Below are 13,548 nucleotides of genomic sequence, written 5' to 3'. Positions count from 1 at the left end.
AGGATGAAGGATAGAATGCTAAACGTTTTCATCATCTTTGATCGTCCTTTGCTGCAGGTTTCTCGATATTCTACTGCTTGTACATCATTCAATAAATCTGTTTGCCCGTTGAATGATGTCATGTTGAGCGCTGCACATTTGAAATGCTGTTTGATCAGCAGAAGATAGTTCATCGCTTAAAGCTGTTTCAGCATATACCCAACGAAGCTTGTCGGATCGCCTTCAATGCATCACCACTCTCGATCGGCGGTTGAAGTGCAATTTTTTCATCTGAGTATTAGGTCGGTAAGAGGAGAAGTTGAAAGAACGTTACAAAGGAGAAAATTGGTCCGTCAACGCATCTGCTCGTGCTCGTTGGATCATTTTGTTGGCAAAATAAGATGGCTTGTTCAATCCGCTTCGATGTCTTCCAACGTAAGTGGTTATACACATTCACACACACATTTTTTCACTTCAATATTTTCATTCTATTGATATCTTCACGTAAAGCAAGGGAAATAAAAGCATACAAGGCAGAAGCGGGTAGTGTATAATTAGAAGGTGTATAATAAGAGAGAGCGCGCGCGCAGGTCACGGTGAATGCTGGGGATGGTGTATTTGCAATTCTGGAATGACGATCAGTTGCCCAAATATCCCGTATAGGGTGTTTCAATTCTCTCCCCTACACTGCCAAACAAACGATCCCAAATACGAGTTTGTTTTCCGTAGTTCTTTCCTGATTTGCCGAATCTATGATGTAAGTCATGATCTTCAACGGCCAATTCCATTCCAAAAGGACGTAAAGCCAAACCTAAAATTGGATGTGGCCAAATTGCACGAATACCAGAATGACCTAAAGCTTCAACGTATAGTGTATAATTGATAATCAACCAAAGTTCAATGAATGACATCTTTGGTGTAACTGCCGTTGCCAAAAATGGAATGATGAAAATTTCCAAAACTTCTTGATAATCATCTGCTAGAATGGAAAGAATTGGTGTGGGATGCTTGGTTGCATGATGTTGACGGTGGATGAACCATAAGAAGTCAAACTCGTGACAAGAACGATGGTAGAGGTAGAACCAATAATCCAATGCAACTTCCCACCATGCCATCTTGAGAGGCGTTGTCCAGTGCAAACCTTCGAAAACGTTGGTCATATCTCCTCTCCAGGCAAGCAAGAAGGGTCCAAGGGTTCTGAAAACGGTGTAAATGAAAATTGATCGTCCCAAATGGTTTACGTGACGGTCATCAACCATGTCGCGTCCACGGTTTTGTTCGTCGAATGTACCGTAGTTTGCCATGTACTTGTGCAATCTTCCGATCATGACGAATGCAAAACCGATGAAAGCCAAATGGTATAGAATCCAACCAGGAACCGGGTGGAGTTTGTGATCGGGAACAAAGTAGTTCCATGCGGCGTGCAAGACCAATGGAACGGAAGCGGTTGAAAGAATGAATGCATTCTCTTCGTGCATTGGTCGTACTGGTGGTGGTCCACGCATTGGTGCTTTGCTATCTCTACGTTGATAAGCCGATTCAGGGCAGATATCGAGGGACGCAATGAATTCCCATAATGTCCATTCACGGTGAGGCTTCAATTGCCATGTACTATAATGAGGAAAAAAGAGAAAATGATTAGTATAAATATTTTCACGGTCGACCACAATCACGTTTGCCACACTTACGTTTTTGGACGAACACCATAAACCTTATCGTAATCGGCGCCTGTGTTTGCATCTTTTGCGATTGCATCCTTTCCTGCGCCACCTGGAGCGGAAGGAGCAGGTTCGTCACATGCATTGTCGGGAGCCATTGTTGGTACGTATGAATCTGTTAATCTTTGTTCTCCCATTGAAGGTCTCTTTGATGGTTTTTGACCTGCTGCTTGTGGAACTTCAGCTTTTGTGGTCATCTTGGATATATTTTTTATGGGAGGTGATGATGGGCGGGAAGCAATGTTTCAAAAGTTTCTTGTCATGGATATATAAGCAGTCATTGCATTTGACAGTTATTCGCTTGGTGAGGAGCATGTGAAATGCATGCATTCATCGGAGACTTCTATCGTACCTATTGCATGAAAGCCAGTTACAGTCTTGTCTTAGCCAATCCTTTTATTAAACGTGGGGCAAAAGGCACAATTTCAGTCAATTATGCACTTCTTGTCTTTCAAACCATCCCTCCAAAGATCCAAAAGGGAAAGCGGCAGGCGTGTCTATGTATTGCTCTGCGCTGCGCAAACGCGCGTAAGAGGCGTACTATAAAAAAAGCGAGAAAATGGTGGAGGTAAATTTTCACCGTTCGCCGAGCTAGGCACAAAACGAGTTAAACTGGCAAAAGCCGCGCTGTTGAAAAAAAATTCTCCAGCTCCAGAATATTTGTACGAGGCGGGGTTTTAAGCAGGAGATGCGTATGAGGGTGTTCATACCCGCGCCCTAAAGATGGTTTAGTATGCTAGGATTTGCATCATCGTGCTTTTAAGTGATTGTGTAATATACAAAGTGTGAAAATGAAAAATGTCAACTTTTTACCGTGCGATCTCATGTTCGGCCAAGAGCTAAGAAGATCGGGAACAAAGGAGAGAAAAAGGTTAGATCAGCATATCAAACAAAAAGGTGCACTGTAGTGTGACACCTTTGTTTATTTCTCCACACTCACCATATTCGGTATTCCATTGCGAATCGGATAATTATGTGAGCAATTTGGACAGATCATAGAACCCTCTGTTATGTGGACCTAAAAAGTGAGGCAGTGTTTAAGATTAGATTTATGCGATAATGATAAGAGTGCCTTGCAGACTGGGGGTGACATAATATGACTTGTCAAACACAAGCATTGAGAGTGCTTTATGTCTGATCTGTCTTTCTCTGTGCTATAGAAGCCTGAGCTGCCATTCCCGCTTCTTAGCCCAAAAAACCATACCATCTTCCTTCCTTTCAAGCCATACTCACCTCTAATAGTACGTGATGCAAATTCCGCAAGATCTGCTGATCCAACATCGGGTCTTCCATATCCGGTCCTTGTTCGGGTAAAGAAGTATCTCCCAATTCCCTCGCTGTAAGAACCAAAGCATTCCAATCCAATTTCGGTAAAAATCCACGAATGAATGCTTCATTAAAATCAGTCTCTAACAATTCCAATTTGACATCTTTGAATTTCAGTGGGAAATTGTTCGATGTTTGTGTACAATGCCGCGAATGACATGCCAACAGATTGTGCGTTAGCAATCGCATCTTTGAAGTTTGTCGTGATGATTACTGAGAAGGATAGTGATGATGGTGAGCAATTAAACTTTTTTCTGCATTGAAATTTTTCTATTGCACGTGTTTGGGCTTCAGGCCCGTGCGCCCGCGTTTTGGGATGAATGCAACCTTAACTAGAGTACAACTCTTTAGATGGTGATGAGGATCACCATACCATACATTGCAGCATGTGTGCTCTAACGTCTTCATGGCAGACTACGATTCGCCATCGGCTAGAAGAACGTGATGATCGCGAGAGAGAATTCGATGATTTAGTAGGCAATTATCAAAGATTGGCAAAGTATGCTAAACAACAAAAAGAACGCAATCAATCACTATTGGCAGCTTCTGATGGTGCAGCGACATCATCGACAAAAGTGGCAGCAGAGGGTGAAGGAACAGCTGTGAAACAAGCATACATCACTTCATTGGAAGGTCAGCTACAATCCATGCGTGACGAATTGGCAACACTATACAAAACTCAATCTCAAAATGCACAGCGGCTACTGGTGCTGAACGAACAAATTCGAAACAAAGACGAACGTGAACGTGAACAGACTGACGAAAGCCGAAAGACGACAGACGAAATGGTTCGTTTGAAACGTAAAGAAGAAGACCTTCGAGGGGTAGTAGGAGAAAAAGACAAGATGATTCAGTTATTACAAGATGAATTATCGGCACTTTCCCTTGAGCTTAATCAAGTTGAAATTCGAAATGAAGACCTTAAACGTGATAATGCAAGTTTATTACAACGTTGGCTTGATAGAATGAACGATGAAGCCGAAAAAATGAACGAAGGTAATCAATTCTTGCAAGAAGTTGATCACGTTAAACGAAAAGCCACCGGCGCCGAAAATGCTTCCGAAGATAATTTCTCACACCTGGAAAAAGGAAAGGAGAAGGCATGAGACATATCAGAAGGAGCAGGAGCAGCGATATACCCCACCCCATGTAATACTATTCCAATCGTCATTGTTAATTAGCTCATCAATCGTCGGACTTGCTTGACCCATTCTATGGGCACTAGCATGATGCGTGATGCATCAAAAGGCATTGCGAGATTACACATCCTTTAGTCGGTACCGGAGCGAGCCTTTCTGTTGTCTCATGTCTCATAGTGATGAGGGAGTCACCCGTTATTATGGGACGTATAAATAGGCAATTAAAGTATGTTTGGGATCTTGATCCGCCCCATCAGCCTCTCTTGTACATCATGCCATCGATCGCATTTGATATTATTGGAACCTGCTTCACCTATGATGCAGGTTTGCAAGCTCTTGAGCAACGTCTAGGTGAGAAGCTGAGAGGGGCTGGCATCTCTCCCAACATATTTTATGCTGCTTGGCGATTCTTAGCAGACCGTGATGCAAACTACATTCGATCGATTGATGGAAAGCATGTCCCATTCTTAAAAGTACTCAAATATACCTTTACTCAAACGTTATTCCAATCTGATATTCAAAATGCAAAATCGTTTGCAAAAGAAGAGGATATCGATTATATCGTTAGTCAATACGGTAAACTTCAACCAAGAGAAGGAATGGAAGAAATGTTTACCATTTTACGTCAAAATGGATTTACCGTTTGGGCATGTTCAGATGCGGATGTGAATAGGTTGAACGATTGCTTTGCATCAACTTCCATCACAATTCCAAAAGATCGAATCATCTCAGCCGACGCAATGGGAAGATCGAAACCGGATAAAGTTGTTTATGATTCAGCTTTACGTCAAATGAAAGACGTTGTTCCCAATGATGTCTACATCTTTGCTGCTGCTCATGCATGGGATTTAGCCGGTGCCAGACAATCAGGTTTCAAGACTGCTTATTGTACCGCTTACGAAGGTGAAAGCGTGACTGAATTATGGGGCGAGATGGATATCGTTGCACCTACTTTGAAAGAATTAGCATTCGCTTTAGTAGAAAAGTATGGTTCATAAATGTGAAAATGAGATTTGTTGTGTTCTTATCTTCTCTCTCCTAAATGTACAAAATTTGTCTTTGGGTTTGTGTGTGCGTGATTTATGCTTCTCCACGTTGTTTCTTTGCTTCTTCTTTGAGCTTTTCGATATTGCTTGGATGGAATAAGCTGTCCACAGCGACGTAGGCACCGAAAGCTGCTGCACCCAATGCGAAACCCGGCATGAAGTTACGGAACATGAATTTGTTGGAAAAGACTGGATGTTTACGCCATGCTTCTCTTGCTGCCCATGGGTCACGATATAGTTGTGGCATTTCTGTGAGGAAGGAGCAAGAATGTTAGTTTGGTAGTTGTCGGATGCTTGCTGTACAGTGTACGTACTGTATTATGGTCTTCACCGTAAATTGATGAGATGATCGGTGATGGAATGAAAGCGCAATTCAACTGCAATTAGCTATTCATACTGCATTCATTCTCATTTACCCGCGTACACGTGAAGTTCAGCCTTTAGCCTGTCAGTCTTTCCCTCTACGCTGGCTACTGTGTGTGTCCTGCAAAGAACACGGCCACGCCAAATCTCATTTATCACCCGCGTACGTACGCCTTAGGCTAGAGGTCCGGTCATGCTTGTGTTTAAACATGCACGCCCCATGCGGACCAACACTGCATTCATGCAATTTGAAGGTTATGACATTATTCTCGAGCATCTTTCTTCTACCATCACTCTCACACACAAAAGCAAACATGGTATCTCAAAGTGAGCTAGAAGCGGCTATTCGTCAAAAAGTCGAAAAAGTTTCAGCCTTGATTGTTTCAGACGTTTCAGGTGGATGTGGTCAAGCATACGATGTGATCATCGTTAGTGAAGCATTCGAAGGTTTGAATACGCTCAAGAGACATAGAATGGTTAATGAACTACTCAAAGAACAAATCGCAGAACTTCATGCATTCTCACAAAAGACTTATACACCACAACAGTACGAACAATTAAGCGCAAATAATGCTGCTGATTCATCTTCTTCAAACATAGCAAACGGAGCTTCTATACCACAAGCTACTGTCGCAACCCCAAACAGACCATCTACTCTGGACACATCTGTTGCACAACGTGGTGCAAAGGTGCATCATCGTACCACATCCTCCAACGTTTCCGTTCCAGAGCTTATCTTGACGCCAGATGCAGCGGATGAATCGGGTATTGATGGTAAACGCGGACCATCTTCGGCTGGCGGTCATAATCGTCAGAGATCTTTGACACCAAATAATCTCAATGATATGATGGGAGGATCATCTACCGGAAGTCCAAATAGCGCTTCAAGTGGTATATCAAGATTACACTATTCCACAATCACAGATACGGGCTTTTGGACGGATTTGCGTGACTTATTGGAAAAGAGATGTATGCGTGAAGATGCAAGTCCAACTTCAGCCGGTGCAACGAGTCCAGGTGCATTGCCAAACCGTCAACGTGGAGAAGCGGAGATGGTCAAAATCTTTGAAGATTTCTTCCAATCGCAAAAGATTCATATGAGTGCAAGTGATGCAGCCCGTGTTCGTGATGGAACGGGTATGTTTGGAATGTAACTCTTCCGATTATTTTTTCTCCATGGTCTTTTTCCCAGCACGTCAATCACAAATCTCATATACATGTGTCACGATCAATTCTTTACATAGTCTCACGTCATCTATTTCAAAGATTCCATGTTTCGCTAGTGTACATTTCCTTTCTCTCTCTCTCTATTCAATTTTTAATCGTGGTAAACCGTCTATTCCAATAAATCAAAGGCAAAAGATTTTCTTGGGTATTCAATTTTTCGAAAGCGTGTACTTTTGCTAAGAATAGATCGGATCCTTCTGTATTTTGGGTTTGTTTTGGATGTTCTTGTTGAAGATTATGTCGACTTATCACACTACAAGCCAAAGCGCCTATACTTTCGCTCAGCACGAGGACTGGCTGTTCGGTTGAGGCGGAATGATGGGTTGCTATTTGCGTGAACGGGTGAGGTTCATCTCCATGTCCTTTTATCTTGTCCTTTGCAGCTTGCTCGTCGAGGGCAGAAAGTGGAAAAGGTGGTAAGCCAGGTTTAGCAAACCCAGCAGCTGCTACTTCTTGTTTTTGACTCAAGATATTGATAATAAAATGCGGTTGTGTAGGGTTCTGTGTGTTTCCTTCTGTTAATGCATCTGCTAATCTGCTCGGGATACGTAAGCTGAAAGCAACCAAAGGCGGATCAAGCGAGACGGTTGTAAAGCTTGATAATGTTGCACCATGTACGTATTGATTGTCATCATCTTTTATTCTGGAGAGATTCGTTGTGATTACCGCAACCGGTTGAGCTGACGTTCGCATGACATTTCGTAGTGAATCTGCAATTGTGCTCATGCATCTCTTTCGTAGGTGGAAATCATTCTGCCGTATCTTGCATCCAATCGATCGTATCAGCATACCACTGTTCATCTTCCTTCGGATGAAAGTAGCATTGATGGTGTTTGTTCCAAAACAAAAAGGTTTATCCTATTTCTTCCTTTTTATGGCAAAGGCGTCCGTGCATCTTCTAAACGCGTGCAGCAGCAACAACATCACTTCAGGAACCAACACACAAACCTTCCCAACTACTTCGACGATCACCTCAAACAAGCTCCATGAGCTTACCCGCTTCATTCGCAGCTCGAACATTACCATCACATATAGTCACAATGCCATCAAACGTAAACACACGCCTAACAGGAGCAGCCGGTCACAAGTATAGCGTAATCTTACCAACCTACAATGAACGTAAAAATCTTCCGGTAATCTTATACCTACTCTGTACAACATTTGAACAACATCAAATCGATTATGAAATCATTATTGTTGATGATGCCTCTCCTGATGGAACACAAGAAATTGCAAAACAATGCGCAAAAGTTTGGGGTGAAAATCATATCGTACTTAGACCAAGAGCGGGAAAACTTGGTTTAGGAACGGCTTATGTACATGGACTGGAATCATGTACAGGTGATTTTGTCATCATTATGGACGCTGACTTTTCACATCATGTGAGTATCTGATTACATGAAACCCAATTACAAGTACTGACATTCATTATGATCTTCTTGCAGCCTAAGCATATACCCGACATGATCCGCATGCAGACCGAACAAGGAGTAGATATCGTTCAGGGAACTCGTTACAGCGGTATTTCAACAGGAGCGGGTGTGTTTGGATGGAACTTGAAAAGGAAGTTGGTATCTCGGGGTGCGAACCTGTTGGCTTCTTTTGTATTAGGACCACGAACGACAGATGTAACGGGATCTTTCAGGTGAGTGGTGCGACTAAGGCTATCACCTCTATGCATATACTGACATAGTCCTCTACTACAGATTGTACAAGAAGGATGTGATTGATAAACTTATGAGACAAGCCACTTCGAAAGGATATGTGTTCCAGATGGAAATCCTCGTTCGTGCTCGTGCTCTGGGTTATTCGATCGCTGAATGTCCAATCGTGTTTGTCGATCGCGTATACGGAGAGAGCAAGTTGGGTGGTGATGAAATTGTTGGATATGCCAAAGGAGTGTGGAATCTATTTGTAACCATTTGAGAGCGTTTATGAAGCTATTACCAATTATGATTGAATCTGTGTGGCTAAGTGTATGATTGTATGTTAGTGACGCTTAAGCGTGTGTTGCGGAAATCGGGATGTATGCAGGGGAATTTTTTAAAGTTTTAGGTAATTTACGGAAAAGCATTTCCACTTCTTCTTCCACCATTCAAGATGACTTCAAATGATGCATCAGCATGTCCTGTCGATCATGAAACACGATCAGCATGGCTTGCACAACAGAAAGGCGATCAGCATAAAGCACCCGGGCATTTATCAACAGATCGAGTGATTTCATCTATACCTCGATTTGGCGCAAGTGCAAAGGATGACAGCAGTCAATCAGCACCCGTTGATCCTTCAACACAAGCTAATTGGGTTTATCCTTCGCCGGCTCAATTCTACTCAGCAATGGCACGAAAGAATCATAATCCCCAAGAGCAAGATATGAATGTGGTCGTACCTATTCATAATGCAGTAAATGAACGTGCTTGGCAACAGATCTTACAATGGGAACGAATTGCCGACAAGGGAAAGAGTTATCAAACCTGTGGAGGGCCACAACTTGTGAGCTTTAAAGGCAAGCCACAAGAGCTAACCTGGCGAGCTTGGTTCAAAACATTTCTAGGGTATGAAAGACCGTTTGATAGACATGATTGGGAGGTGGATCGATGCGGAAAAAGGGTTAGATATATCATTGATTTTTATAGCGGAAGAAGTGATATGAAAGGTTTGGCTTTTTATCTGGACGTTAGACCAGCACCTTCAGATTGGGAAGGGATACGGATGCGTTTCTTGCGTTTTTGGTCAAGACCGCCACAACCTCCAAAACAGCAATAACTATAACAATGTATCATTACTGTATTATAAACCATCTGTCCAATCTTCTCGATTTTTTCGACTGCTTCGATCTGTAGGGACCTGATTGAGATCTATCTTTGTTCGTTTTTGTTTTTCCCTATATTTTGCATGACGTGCAATTCGTTTTTGATAACGTTCCAAATCATCTTGCGTATATTTAGCCGTTTTCATTCTTTGAGTTAAACCGGTTTCTCTTTCATTTATTCTTGCAGATCTTACTTTAAACCATTCTTTTGCTTTTTTATCACCTCTTTCTCTACCTACTTTTTTACGTTGATAAAATGCTCGAAAATTTGCTAATTTTCGTTCTGCATCTGATGGTTTCACTGTTACTTCTTTTGAACTTTGTGTAGGGATACTAGCATTTGGTTCCTTATTCATTCTGACATCGAGTGATTTCTTCGTTCCATGAGCTTGATTCATGTTGGCACCGAAAGTTCTTGCTTTCCGAATCGTGCGCCTTCCTTTAAGAGTGTGCCCTTTCTTTAGTTCAGGAAAGCTATCCACTTTTGGTACGGCGGATCGATTTTGGTCTCCAGCAGTATTTGCTTGTACAACGACGTTACTCTGATTTCTTCTTCCTCTAATGCTTACAGCTTCGCATTTACCTAAGAAGCTTAGATAAAGACACAAGGTGAAAATGATGGCAAACATTCTTGTAAGTGATGGAGATAAAGATATATTCGTGAAAATGTTAAATAGGCAATTGAGTAGGTTTCGAAGTAGTTTCGTGGCTGTGTCTTTATACACAAATATGCAAAGTTGCATAAAAACACAAAAGCTTAACTATCCGATAGGTGCTCAGGCTCCAATTTCTTCTGTTTGTGTCTGTATTTCTTGGATCGTTGGGCACGTCTTTGGTGTCTCTCCAAGTCAGAGGTAGAATATGTATTCGACTGAATCCGTTTAGTCAATTCCATTTCATTTTTTCGTCTAGTCTCCTTTCTATTTGCGAACCAAGCAATAGCTCCTTTATCACCACGTTCTTTTGCTTCTTTTTTACGTTGATAAGAACTTTTATATCTTTCAGGTATATTTGATCTACTTTTCTTTATTTCTGAATATTTTTTTGCTTCATATCTTCGACTAGTTTCAAGTCTCCTTTGATATTGTTCTAAATCACTTGTACTATACGTACCCGATCGAATTCGTTTTGTAAGCTCGGTTCGAGCTTTTCGTTCATATTCCCGCTTTTTCTCAAACCATGCATTTGCTTCTTTATCACCACGATCTTTTTCGGCTTTTTTACGTTGGTAGTAACTTTGATAGCGGATCGAAGGTACTAGCATACGCTCGGTTCGCTTTTGTCTAGGTGTATGATCTTGAAATCGTAATGTTTCGAGTAAATCTCCTGCATTTTTATTTGGTTCCAGTAAACTAGACTGGTCTAATTCACGATTTCTTCCTCTTATTCTTGCCGCCTCTCCTACGATACTCAAAGAGAGTACAAACAAGACCGAAAGAGTGCGATTTCGCATGGAAACAAGTGATGAAAGGCTGAAAAGGGGTAAATCGTAATTGTATGAATCGTCTGAAACTTTATTTTTGAAGCAAAATTAACATTCGCGGCGACAAAAACTTTATTAATTTACACAGCCTTACCATATGACATACGCAAGATTAAGTTTTGTCTATCCTATTGCTCGTCATGTGCTACAGACGATCTTGGATGACAATCCAATGAAGACTTCACGATTAAAACATTATTTTTTCTGTAGATATGGACGATTGATTGAATCTCGGATGAACCAAATGATTCTCTGAATGTATACAGAATATATTCTATCAAAATTTCCATTTAACATGAATAAGCAATAATGGTTCAGTGGTAGAATGCATCGTTGCCAATCAGCTGATAGCGTAAATTCGATGCGACCGGCGTTCGATTCGCCGTTATTGCATTTATTTTTGCATTTTTATTTTTTGGTACGAAAAACAGCCTAATCTACACGTGATGCAAAAAGTCTATCTGCGCGAAGTTTTGTTTCTTAGATTCTTAATCTGTCACCATCACAAAAAAGCTTTTTCTTACGTCCTACTCGGACATTAAAAGAAGCTCTCCGATAAACATAACGAATCACACGTAAAGGAGAAATGGCTGTAGGAGATATGTCGGTGGCTTCAACGGCTTCTTCCGTAAAGAAGTCCAAGAAGGCCAAAAAGGACGAAGATGAAGAGATGGATGGTGTTTCCGATGTAGTCGCAAACCTCAACCCAATCGCACACCCATTAGCCGAACGTAAGCTGCAAAAGAAGCTATTCAAAACCATCAGAAAAGCTTCCAAAGAGAAGCACGTCAAACGTGGTGTCAAAGAAGTAGAAAAAGCATTAAAGAAAGGCGCAAAAGGTCTTGTGATCTTGGCCGGCGATATCTACCCAATCGACATTTACTGCCATCTTCCCATCTGTGCTGAAGAAGCGGGCAATCCTTACGTTTTCGTTCCCAACAAAGAGAGCTTGGGTGAAGCTGCAGGTACAAAACGAGCAACGTCATGCGTGATGATCGTTCCCGGCGATAGCGCACGTTATAGTGAGGATTACGAAACTATTCACAAGGAAGCTCAGACATTGGTAGAAAAGCTTATTCTAAATCTGGCATGAATTGCGATCTTGCTTGCATCATACTTTCGACTCAATTTTTTCTCTTTGTACAATATAATGGCATCTATGTTACAATCCTCTTTTCAGGTGAGACCTACCAATCGACGAACTTGGTGCATGATCTTTGCAGCTCTTTCTTGTGCTTTCTCTTTTCCAAGTTGTTCCATTGCGAGCAAATGACCTGGATCTTTTTGTAATCGTTGATATTCTTCTCTTATAGGTCGGATTGCAGAAATCACTGTGTCCGTTACAGCTTCTTTCAGTATCCTTCCCGCTCCACCCTCTGCGCCTGCTCTTTGATTCAACTCATCCGCCCATTCTTGCGGTGATCTTATTGTATCCAAAGCCGATAAGATTGACAACAAATTGCTCACTCCAGGTCGAACTTTTGGATCGAACGAGATCGTCGGTTCTGTATCCGTTATCGCCCTTTTGATCTTTCCTTTGATCACATCATCCGAATCGGTTAGCAACACACGTGAATTGACATCAGGAGATGATTTAGACATCTTTTGTTTCGGATTCCGTAAAGATAAAACCCTTTTTGTAGGGGTGATGATATGTTGTGGTAGAGGAAATTGTCGTTTCTTGTATGTTTTATTGAATAAATCGGCTAAATCTCTTGAAAGTTCTAAATGTTGAACTTGATCTTCTCCGATGGGTACGTGTGTTGCTCGATAGAGTAAGATATCAGCAGCTTGTAAGACCGGATAGGCGAACAGACCTAAGCATAAACCCGTCTCATCGATGCCCTGCTCTGACCCTCTGTATCGAAGGGTTGCCAGCTTTGACTGTTGGGTAAGAAAAGGAGGGTGTCAGAGAATATTCATTCTTTATATCAATCTTCTTTACTCACCTTCCAAGTTGTCATCCTGTTCAATTTTCCAAACGGCGTGATACAATTTAATATCCAAGCCAACTCTGTATGCTCTGGTACCTGATCTTGATGGAATAGAGTAACTTTATTCGGATCAATTCCAACTGCTAAAAGTGCTGCCATCATTTCTCTTCTTTCGATAAAAAGCTTCTTTGGATCGTTTGGCACTGTTAATGCATGTAAACCAACGATTGAAAAGAATAGTTCATCTCCATTCCTGTCTGCGTCATTTTGGAGATTTACCCAATTCTGTAATGCTCCCAAATAGTTGCCTAGATGCGGTATTCCTGTTGGTTGGATGCCGGAAAAGATCGTCTTTCGCTTCTCTTTTGCTGTTTCTTCACTTTGGGACTCGGTTGATAGATATCTGGAGGAGGACGCAGATACGCTTCTCTGTATTCCTCTATATCCAGCAAGCTTGACTATCGAAAGACCCAATGATCTTACATTGTTGTGCAATGCAGTCATTTCCCCTTAAATGATCG

General features: G+C 41.7%; 13 protein-coding genes and 1 non-coding gene across 14 annotated transcripts; 7 read left to right on the top strand and 7 right to left on the bottom strand.

Moving 5' to 3' along the window:
- Positions 1-451: 451 nt before the first annotated feature.
- Positions 452-1,992, bottom strand: FA14DRAFT_130009 (uncharacterized protein). Its single transcript, XM_025496902.1, has 2 exons — positions 1,668-1,992; positions 452-1,590 (listed from the first exon to the last, which is right to left on the bottom strand). The coding sequence occupies exons 1-2, from the start codon at positions 1,892-1,894 to the stop codon at positions 618-620; spliced, it is 1,200 nt and encodes a 399-aa protein (XP_025357730.1). The 5' UTR covers positions 1,895-1,992; the 3' UTR covers positions 452-617.
- Positions 1,993-2,450: 458 nt separating this feature from the next.
- On the bottom strand, positions 2,451-3,249 carry FA14DRAFT_159489 (uncharacterized protein). The gene has a single exon (XM_025498240.1). The coding sequence runs from the start codon at positions 3,210-3,212 to the stop codon at positions 2,916-2,918; it is 297 nt and encodes a 98-aa protein (XP_025357729.1). The 5' UTR covers positions 3,213-3,249; the 3' UTR covers positions 2,451-2,915.
- Positions 3,250-3,390: 141 nt separating this feature from the next.
- FA14DRAFT_13962 (autophagy protein 16) lies at positions 3,391-4,235 on the top strand. Its single transcript, XM_025497084.1, has one exon. It carries the CDS (start codon positions 3,410-3,412, stop codon positions 4,127-4,129), a length of 720 nt encoding a protein of 239 aa, XP_025357728.1. The 5' UTR covers positions 3,391-3,409; the 3' UTR covers positions 4,130-4,235.
- Positions 4,236-4,434: 199 nt separating this feature from the next.
- On the top strand, positions 4,435-5,160 carry FA14DRAFT_119709 (HAD-like protein; the record flags this gene model as incomplete). Its single annotated transcript, XM_025496364.1, has 1 exon — positions 4,435-5,160. One exon carries the CDS (start codon positions 4,435-4,437, stop codon positions 5,158-5,160), a length of 726 nt encoding a protein of 241 aa, XP_025357727.1.
- Positions 5,161-5,242: 82 nt separating this feature from the next.
- Positions 5,243-5,793, bottom strand: FA14DRAFT_176718 (uncharacterized protein; the record flags this gene model as incomplete). Its single annotated transcript, XM_025500690.1, has 2 exons — positions 5,243-5,457; positions 5,787-5,793. 2 exons carry the CDS (start codon positions 5,791-5,793, stop codon positions 5,243-5,245), a joined length of 222 nt encoding a protein of 73 aa, XP_025357726.1.
- Positions 5,794-5,885: 92 nt separating this feature from the next.
- FA14DRAFT_119647 (bola-like protein) lies at positions 5,886-6,725 on the top strand (the record flags this gene model as incomplete). The annotated part of the gene is made up of 1 exon (XM_025496358.1): positions 5,886-6,725. The coding sequence occupies one exon, from the start codon at positions 5,886-5,888 to the stop codon at positions 6,723-6,725; it is 840 nt and encodes a 279-aa protein (XP_025357725.1).
- A 157-nt stretch (positions 6,726-6,882) lies between these two features.
- FA14DRAFT_116576 (uncharacterized protein) lies at positions 6,883-7,524 on the bottom strand (the record flags this gene model as incomplete). Its single annotated transcript, XM_025496183.1, has 1 exon — positions 6,883-7,524. One exon carries the CDS (start codon positions 7,522-7,524, stop codon positions 6,883-6,885), a length of 642 nt encoding a protein of 213 aa, XP_025357724.1.
- Positions 7,525-7,763: 239 nt separating this feature from the next.
- Positions 7,764-8,640, top strand: FA14DRAFT_159486 (uncharacterized protein). The gene is made up of 2 exons (XM_025498239.1): positions 7,764-8,180; positions 8,244-8,640. The coding sequence occupies exons 1-2, from the start codon at positions 7,839-7,841 to the stop codon at positions 8,445-8,447; spliced, it is 546 nt and encodes a 181-aa protein (XP_025357723.1). The 5' UTR covers positions 7,764-7,838; the 3' UTR covers positions 8,448-8,640.
- Positions 8,641-8,889: 249 nt separating this feature from the next.
- FA14DRAFT_159485 (cytochrome c and c1 heme-lyase) lies at positions 8,890-9,693 on the top strand. The gene has a single exon (XM_025498238.1). The coding sequence runs from the start codon at positions 8,899-8,901 to the stop codon at positions 9,562-9,564; it is 666 nt and encodes a 221-aa protein (XP_025357722.1). The 5' UTR covers positions 8,890-8,898; the 3' UTR covers positions 9,565-9,693.
- Positions 9,589-10,239, bottom strand: FA14DRAFT_176713 (uncharacterized protein; the record flags this gene model as incomplete). Its single annotated transcript, XM_025500689.1, has 1 exon — positions 9,589-10,239. The coding sequence occupies one exon, from the start codon at positions 10,237-10,239 to the stop codon at positions 9,589-9,591; it is 651 nt and encodes a 216-aa protein (XP_025357721.1).
- A 31-nt stretch (positions 10,240-10,270) lies between these two features.
- Positions 10,271-11,082, bottom strand: FA14DRAFT_159484 (uncharacterized protein). The gene has a single exon (XM_025498237.1). It carries the CDS (start codon positions 11,061-11,063, stop codon positions 10,368-10,370), a length of 696 nt encoding a protein of 231 aa, XP_025357720.1. The 5' UTR covers positions 11,064-11,082; the 3' UTR covers positions 10,271-10,367.
- Positions 11,083-11,396: 314 nt separating this feature from the next.
- On the top strand, positions 11,397-11,486 carry FA14DRAFT_t14. The gene has a single exon. It is a non-coding gene; the product is annotated as a tRNA-Gly (tRNA).
- Positions 11,487-11,763: 277 nt separating this feature from the next.
- On the top strand, positions 11,764-12,186 carry FA14DRAFT_117717 (L30e-like protein; the record flags this gene model as incomplete). The annotated part of the gene is made up of 1 exon (XM_025496246.1): positions 11,764-12,186. The coding sequence occupies one exon, from the start codon at positions 11,764-11,766 to the stop codon at positions 12,184-12,186; it is 423 nt and encodes a 140-aa protein (XP_025357719.1).
- Positions 12,187-12,269: 83 nt separating this feature from the next.
- On the bottom strand, positions 12,270-13,531 carry FA14DRAFT_176710 (tryptophanyl-tRNA synthetase; the record flags this gene model as incomplete). The annotated part of the gene is made up of 2 exons (XM_025500688.1): positions 12,270-12,977; positions 13,043-13,531. 2 exons carry the CDS (start codon positions 13,529-13,531, stop codon positions 12,270-12,272), a joined length of 1,197 nt encoding a protein of 398 aa, XP_025357718.1.
- Between the last annotated feature and the right edge of the window lie 17 nt (positions 13,532-13,548).

This window comes from Meira miltonrushii, assembly GCF_003144205.1.
Source record: "Meira miltonrushii strain MCA 3882 unplaced genomic scaffold FA14scaffold_1, whole genome shotgun sequence".
Lineage (NCBI taxonomy): Eukaryota > Fungi > Basidiomycota > Exobasidiomycetes > Exobasidiales > Brachybasidiaceae > Meira > Meira miltonrushii.
The sequence above is the reverse complement of the archived record's forward strand: the minus strand, read 5'-3'. Positions and strand labels throughout refer to the sequence as shown.

Coding starts and splice junctions, on each gene's coding strand:
- FA14DRAFT_130009 (XM_025496902.1), bottom strand. CDS start 1,894: ATGACCACAAAAGCTGAAGTTCCACAAGCAGCAGGTCAAAAACCATCA. Junction 1,591..1,667: donor TATGGTGTTCGTCCAAAAAC/GTAAGTGTGGCA, acceptor TCCTCATTATAG/TACATGGCAATTGAAGCCTC.
- FA14DRAFT_159489 (XM_025498240.1), bottom strand. CDS start 3,212: ATGCGATTGCTAACGCACAATCTGTTGGCATGTCATTCGCGGCATTGT.
- FA14DRAFT_13962 (XM_025497084.1), top strand. CDS start 3,410: ATGTGTGCTCTAACGTCTTCATGGCAGACTACGATTCGCCATCGGCTA.
- FA14DRAFT_159486 (XM_025498239.1), top strand. CDS start 7,839: ATGCCATCAAACGTAAACACACGCCTAACAGGAGCAGCCGGTCACAAG. Junction 8,181..8,243: donor ACGCTGACTTTTCACATCAT/GTGAGTATCTGA, acceptor ATCTTCTTGCAG/CCTAAGCATATACCCGACAT.
- FA14DRAFT_159485 (XM_025498238.1), top strand. CDS start 8,899: ATGACTTCAAATGATGCATCAGCATGTCCTGTCGATCATGAAACACGA.
- FA14DRAFT_159484 (XM_025498237.1), bottom strand. CDS start 11,063: ATGCGAAATCGCACTCTTTCGGTCTTGTTTGTACTCTCTTTGAGTATC.